General features: G+C 43.7%; 1 protein-coding gene across 1 annotated transcript; it reads left to right on the forward strand.

Moving 5' to 3' along the window:
- Positions 1-574: 574 nt before the first annotated feature.
- Positions 575-3,016, forward strand: LOC308334602 (dynein regulatory complex subunit 7-like; the record flags this gene model as incomplete). Its single annotated transcript, XM_080791405.1, has 2 exons — positions 575-1,384; positions 1,529-3,016. The coding sequence occupies 2 exons, from the start codon at positions 575-577 to the stop codon at positions 3,014-3,016; spliced, it is 2,298 nt and encodes a 765-aa protein (XP_080647531.1).
- Between the last annotated feature and the right edge of the window lie 4,839 nt (positions 3,017-7,855).

Raw genomic sequence — 7,855 nt, forward strand, 5'->3', positions numbered from 1 at the left:
ATGCCATTGATGACTTTACTTTCCCAAATATGGCGAGGATTTAGATTGGACCGGATTTAGATTTTTTTTTAAATAAGATAATAAATATTGAGGATTTTAGGTCTACATACAGCATGCACAATAAATTTGGCACGGATCAGCCCAATCGACTGCGAGATTAACCGCAGATCTCACACAAATACCCTTCTAGAAGGTTTTACCCCAAGGTGTCACACTGAAAAAGAAACATGTGATATGCGCAGAGCAGAGGTGTAGCAATGCATAGCCCTACCCAAAGCTCCACTCCTTCGTCACGTCTGGCTACAGAATATCCATCATATACTTAATAAGTATTGCGATGGTTAATTTCTAAACTCGAGGCTCCAAATGGGTTCCGTCAAGGTGATAATGACCATTATTTTTTATATGGCATGCAAGTAGCTCTAACCCCACATAATGATTGGCTGAGGCTATATGTACGTCATGCATTTGTTGACCAAGTGGTACTAATAGGCAAGTTGATTGATTGCAGCTCATATGATATTAAGCCAACTGCTAAAGGAGAAGTGTCACTCACTGTCCAGAACAAATTTACATGTCAGAGACATTCAGGGATTTGGATCTGTCTCAATGTCACCCATCCTACAAGGAAAACTCGCCTCTGGAGGATCGTCTGCTGGAGATCGCAGACATCTTTCAACGTCAGTACAGAGGCTTCTATCCAGAACGCAAACCTTTAATGCTCTGCTCTCTCAATGAGTGTGGGGTCAGGAAATGTGTATCTACCACCCTTCGGCCCACGCTGCAGCCCTACAAAGAGCTCTACTTTTGGGAGGGCTGTGCCTCCTTTGCAGCTGCCAGCCTGTCACTGGAACTCCTGGATCCCTCCACCAGCCTGCCAAAATACTTGTTCTCCTCCACATTCATGTTACAGAATCACAAGGGAACTTGTTTTGATTTCTCAACACTGCTGTGCAGCTTGCTGTTAGGTGCTGGCTACAATGCTTATTGTGTTAGCGGTTACGCAGATAAAGAGATGTGCCTGCTCGGCCAGACTATGCAGGAGTGTCCGCTACTGGTCACAAAAAGAGAGGAGTTGGAACAGGAAGAGGTCAGGAAGAACTTGCGCTTCCTAAGTCAACAGGAAGCGGAACGATTACAGAAAGAGATTGAAAATCCCCCTTCAGACCCCTCGCTCGTCCACTGCTGGGTGCTGGTGCTATCGGAAGGTAGAAGCCGGAAGGTAGCAGAGAACTTCTTCATTGATGCACTAACTGGGATACGCTACTCCACGGCCGACAATCACTTTGTCGGCATAGAGAGCATCTGGAACCAGTACAACTACTGGGTGAACGTGCAGCAGGATCTCTGCAAGGATGTGTCATTTAACCTGGAAGACTTAGATGTGTGGCAGCCCTTGCTGTACAGCTCAGATAGCCAAAAGCTGACACAGAATGCGCCAAGATTGGCCGAGAAGCACCGTCAGGAGCAGGAGGAGGAGGACGAGAGGCTACGTCTGGAGGAGGAGGCAGCTGAAAGGCTCCGTCAGGAGGAGGCAGAGAAGCTCCGTCTAGAGGCGAAGGAGGCTGAGAGGCTGCGTCGGGAGGAGGAGGGAGAGGACTCCGACGACGAGGAGGCCCAGCCTGACAACCCACAGACTCAAGAGGTTAATATGGAACCAGTGGCGGAGGGGGAGCAGCAGGAGGGGGAGGATCCCAAGATTCTGACCCAAGACGAGCCATTAGCAGCATCCGAGGAGTGTCAGGGGCAGGAGTTTGATGATCAAGAGACTCAACAAGAAAATATGGAGCCAATGACAGCAGATGCCACTAAGGTTGAGAATAAGGCTAAAACATATTTTCTCAAAGATTTTTTGATGCCCACATCCTGGGTCAGCAAAATCGGAGTCTCCCAGCAAGATATGGAGACACGCTACCCAGATGGAATGAAGGTGACCCACTATCGTAAAGCCAAGTTGGAGAGGTTTGCACCGTATCTGCTTTCAAATGGACTGGTCACGTGTCTCACCACATACAAAGACTTGGAATGCACCCAGCCCAGTGCAGCGAGGGAGTGGTTCCAGCACAGACCTGATCACTTGCTGGAGAAGGAGATAGAACTGGGCCGGCCAGACAGAAACATCACGGTTGAACACTTCTCACCTGGACGCAGCTTCTGCCTCAAATCCCAGAGGTATGCACATCTGTCTGTGAATACAGCGCGGGAGTTGGAATTCTATGTGCATATGCGTTCCGATGGACTGATAAGGAGGGTGCAGCTGCCATGGGAGACGACAGAGACCTATCGGGACAGGAAGGACTTCCTCTACTACCGCTGTGTTGTACCCGGGCTGGGTACTGGACCAATAGAGAAAGTGGTAGATAGATTCCACAGGGACAGATCGAAGCTGGCCAGTGAAGATGTAGCAGAGAGAGTGTTCCTTCTGCCCGATGAGCGTGCTGAGGTGACCTATCACTTGGAAGAGGAACGCATCACCCCTAAAGTCAGGTACTTTATCAAATCGCCACGGGCAAAAACTATGAGTGCCTGCACGCCATCTGACTCACGTCAGACGTCGCTGGCTCTGATAATGGAAGAGCAGAAGGTGATGCTTGAGATCAAAGACTCTGAGCTGGAGTTGAGATCCATCATATCTTCCAGAAAACAGGAGGAAGAAGGTGTTGAGCTAAAATGTTCAATTTTCAATGAGAGGATCCGAAAGAAGATTGCAGAAGAGGAAAAGAAGGAGTGTCAAGTAATCCAAGAGAACATGGAGCCACTGGCAGTGGAGGAGTGTCAGGAGCAGCTCGATGAGGTGGCCCAGCTTGACAATCCAGATACTCTGACCCAAGAGGAGGAAAATCTGGAGTCAATGGCAGCGGATGTGGGTCAGGAGCAAGAGGAGGAGCAAGAGGAGGAGGCCCAGCCTGTAGATCCAGAGGAGAATATGGAGCCAATGGCAGTGATGGAGAAGGCAGTGATGGAGTATCTGGAGGAGCAGGAGCAGAACCAGTTTGGAGATCTAGAGAATTTCTAGATCTCCAATACTGTCCGAAGGCGAAGAGAGTCAGCAGCAGGAGGAGACGCACCCAATAAGTGAATAGGAAGCCACTATTTTTAACAGTAGCAGTATTTTTTTTATTGCATTATAGAGACACAGGAAGTCAAGTACAGAGAAAGAAGGCAGACAATCCATCAAAAGCATGTGTGGTCAGCCAACCGGCCAAGCCACCATACACCCTGGCATTTTTCTTGTTGTTTTTGTTCAGTTGTCCTTGTCTGTCCAAGTACAAATTTCCACCTCCATTAATGTTTGGAGAGGTTCCATTTATCTCCACAACCTTAACAAAGCAGGGAGGTGAGATGGAGTTTTATTTAACATGACATAATAATAAGCCTTCCTTTCTACTGGTAAATGTGCAGTACTTAAGTTTAGCGAGTGCACTTATACAATTGCAAAGATGTGTCCGGAGTTTCAACTCCTGGTGCGCCGTTTTAGAGAACACTGAATACAATCCATTAGAGACAGTGCAGTACTTAATTTCAGTATTCACTTGAAATAGCGTAAACTCTTATAACGATATTTATTATGACATATATCCAAATGATACAATTGTACAATTACATTGTATTCTTGGGTGAGGACTCTCATTGTCAGTTTGTCACCATGAAGTGCGCTCACCACTGCTGGTACGACTGCTGCTAAAGCTCTCTGCTGCTGTCTACGACTGCTGCTCTGAGTCCCTATAGAGCTCTCTTGTCTGTCTGGGTACGACTGCTGCTCTGAATCCTAGAGCTCTCTGCTATTCTTAATCCTTTAGACCCGTTATTGACCTTATAAATATACCAACAAGTCATCAAGAACGGTGATGGAGTGGTCCTTTATTGGCCGGTGGAGTACACGACATAGTCTACATACATAGTACATATTATGTACTGTATATGTACACTGACATAGATACATACCCAGCCGATCGCAGTACTTGCATGCTCTGCTTGTGCAAGTATAACAAGCTCACAATGCGTTGCGATGCATGATCTTGTTGATCGGCTATTTTCAACAAAGGCTTTCTCCACAATATCAGAAAATAGAAAAGACGACACTAGTAGATAGAGCGGTTAACTTTAAGTGGTTAAGTTGGTGTACCGTAAACATTCTTGTACTCCGCAGCACGTTTATCAGCACCTTGAACTTCCACTGCACTATGTTATAAAATAATGATGATATCCTCATCATCAACCTCATTCTCATCAGCTTCTCTGTCTTCATCTTCTCCTGCCTCTACATTCATTCGTCAACTCCCAAGTAAAGCTCTTTCTGTTGTGTGGGTGGGTTGCTACATGTACTATTATAGCCTTTGCAGAAGCAATAGCCTAGCTGGAACAAGCCAGGCCTGCAGCTGGCATCATAAGACACGATGCATAATTCGGCAATACAGATTTGCCTGCCTCCCCTACTTAGACCACGTGAACGTTAATGTGTGAAATCGCCTATGGCAACTCCAAACAGACCCAAAGACATGATGCCAGCACTATTTAAACCCACCTTAATGAATACCCTGTATATACACACACAGTATATCAACAATTATTATGTATATACACACAGTATATCAACAATTATTAAGGAATAGAGTCCATTAACATTTATATAAGTGTATACACTTATATAAATGTTAATGGACTCTATTCCTTAATAATTTATAATAATTTATAGTTTAATAATTTATAGTTCATTTATAGTAATTTATAGTAATTTATAGTTCATGTATCATCATCATCATGTATAGTTACATCTGTACAGGTTATGACCGATGTAATGAATAACTAGTAGTCCATGAGAAAAAGAGACAAAAAAAGAAAACAATCAGACTACAAAAACAAGAGTTTGATTAATTTTGCATTAGTTCAACAATACTTACTGTAACAATAGGCTGCTACACGAACAGAACATGTTACATGATTGTTGCCATCTGTGCATGTCTGTGCAGTGTGTATTGATACTGTGCAAATGTGTCCACCAGAGGGTGTTGGAGCTCAACTATGCAGACTTCAAGGTTTCCTCATTTATACCACCAAACTATAAAGGCTATAAATACCCAATGATTCAATGAAGCACACCTATTGTAGGCATATACACACATCATAAATTGCTTGTATGCAGGTGAATTCTACACCTGCTATTTTACTTCTACTTTGACTTATTGGCAGTCCTGGCTATCCCGTTATTGTGTTTACCGTATAACCTGGCTATGCTTTAGTAAGTATCTATACAAGAGAGCCACTGTGTCCCTCCCTATAGTATATCCACATCAAACTAACTGCCTAGGGGCCAAACTTCCTAATTTATATGTTTCATCATACAATTGTGTGCGTGCCAAAAATAGCATGTCCACAACATGTCACATGAGTTCTCTCTATAAATAGAAGCTCACAACGTGTCATGTCACAAGCCTGTAAATCTACTCAATTAGGGCAAGACAAAACATAATGCAATTATGAGGTTGCGATATCCAAAATCCGAAACAATATAGCCTCATCACAATATGGATAGAATTTGATGATGACAGTCCATCCATCCTACTAGTGCTGTCACAGAAGCAGTGAAGCGCATTGCTTGGTGTGAGCATTTGCTTGGCTCATGCAGTGTTTCTGTGTGCCTCATGAATGATGTTCAAGGCTGCCGCTTTTGTTTGCCAACATTTAATGCCAACATTTAGTTTTGCCATGGTCCACAAGTTCACATTCATTCTGTATCACAGTAGCCTACACTGTACACAAAGGGGTGTCCCCGATAATCTCTAAAGGTAGATTCTGCTGCGAAGCAGTTACCGAATGGATTCCCAGATTGGTCTCCAGTGTAATAATGGAATGGGGGACTCTGATGTTTGAGGGAACACAGGGCTTAAATTGACCCCACTGTCGTTATGTCCATACAGATTCAGGCAGTGGAGATCTACATTAGTTTGCATAAATCATTGTGACACGAGCAGCACTTCTTACTTTCGGTTTCTACATTAGTTTGCCTAAATCCAGCATACAAATTGTGAAATGAGAAGCACTTCTGACTTTCGGTTCCTGTAATACCGATTTAAATCCAGCATACAATAAGGCGGTTAGTGAAAGGAGGAACACTTATATATTCAATGAGCTGTGACTTCCACACATTTTATGTGGCAGTGGTACAACTCATTGTCGCGTAGCAAACTTTTAGGTATAGCTTTTTATCTGTTCACGAGGAAGAGTCAAGAGACCAATTGGTAGGCTTGGTAGATCTCATCATGTTTCTCAAGGGGTTGCCTACAATCATCGAGCAGATTTTCATTTGGTGGATCATTTTGACTGAAATGAATCTCCAAACATTTGTAATAGTATTACAATACTGTAGAACACTTGTAATCACTTAAATCACAGAGGTATTAAAAAAGAGCAGGAGAGACATTTATTTTTTTATTTATTTTTGGATCTGTTGTTGTTTTTTGGCAGATAATTCTAAGTGGTCTTTCCAGGCTAACAGATGGTCTATCATTACACCAAAGTATTTGTATGAAAATACCTGCTTGCTCCAATTCTCTTGAGCAAAGTTTGTAATATTTTTACATCGGAATCCTTCCTTGGCTTCTACTCAAAAGTTCTTCCATCATTAGCTATGAAGATCACATGTAACTGTTTTTCTCTTTCCCTTCCTCTGCCACCCAGATTGAAGTGTGCATCTTTGCATGCTTGGCTGAGATCTCACAGTGGATGTCTGTCTTCACCACCTCAAGCTTGACGACAGACAGAATTGAGCTTCTCTTCTTCCCTGGGAAGTCTTGCCTCAAGGTTACATTTTGATGAAAAACACCTTGGTGGCTCGATCCTTCTCAAACTGTCAAGAATCTAGTAGTTCTAAATTTGAAAATATGGAGAAAGTAGTTTAATCTCTACCTGCTATCCTAGTATATATGTAACACAAATATATGTTGGCACATTTACTTTGATCTTGTACTACAAATGATTTGCTACAGGCACTGGTCTGTTTTTGAGGATTTATCATAGTATCACATACTTTGCTGTTTTAATAAGTGTGAGATTATGAGTGTCCTCTGTGAAATCAGCATGAATAAGTTGTTGTCTGCCTGATTGACAGATAACTCAGTCTCTGTCAGACTCTGTCAGACGTGGGCCAGATGGCACAAACACGCACTCGCACAGTAACCTCTCATACACACACACAATGGGGAGAGAGAGATGGGGAGTGACACACCAAGGAGGCCGTCGGGGTCGGGACTCGAACCGACAACACGCTGTCAGGCTACATTGTAGCATAGGTCTCCGGGCCCCGTCTTACTGTCTTTAAGACAACTATAGACCTTCCTAATTGGGAACAATGCAATTTGGGAACAATGAAAATCGGGCATGCATACCCCACCTAAGTATGCAATACCTGTTGTCATTGCACCCATTTGAACCGTCTGTCTGTCTGTGTCCGGGTGTCCCTTTTGTGCCCATGCATGTAGATCTCTGTATCTGTCTCTGCCTGTATCCCTTCATGCCCACCTGCATTCATTACTTTCCCACTGATGTCTTCATGTCTAATGTGTTTTTGACCCTGGTGTGGGGTAGGACACCTACTGTTAACCGGTACTACCTGAATAACCCCAATATTTCCCCATGACAGCTGGAGATTCCCTCTAGGCTCAGTGGTAGAGACCGGGTTTGAATGAAAAATCTATTTTTTTTTCCTTTTTCTGCAACTCAGTTTGGAGCCCTGATCCTCTCTAGCTGAGGAACGCACACACATCAGAGGTGGGTGTTAAATCACGGGAGGAAAGGAGATGCAAGAGTAATGTCACTTCATATATGGAGATGGCCATATAATGGCGTGACGTGTTAC

The sequence above is a fragment of the Protomyctophum bolini genome (assembly GCF_963924005.1).
Source record: "Protomyctophum bolini genome assembly, chromosome: 19".
NCBI lineage: Eukaryota > Metazoa > Chordata > Actinopteri > Myctophiformes > Myctophidae > Protomyctophum > Protomyctophum bolini.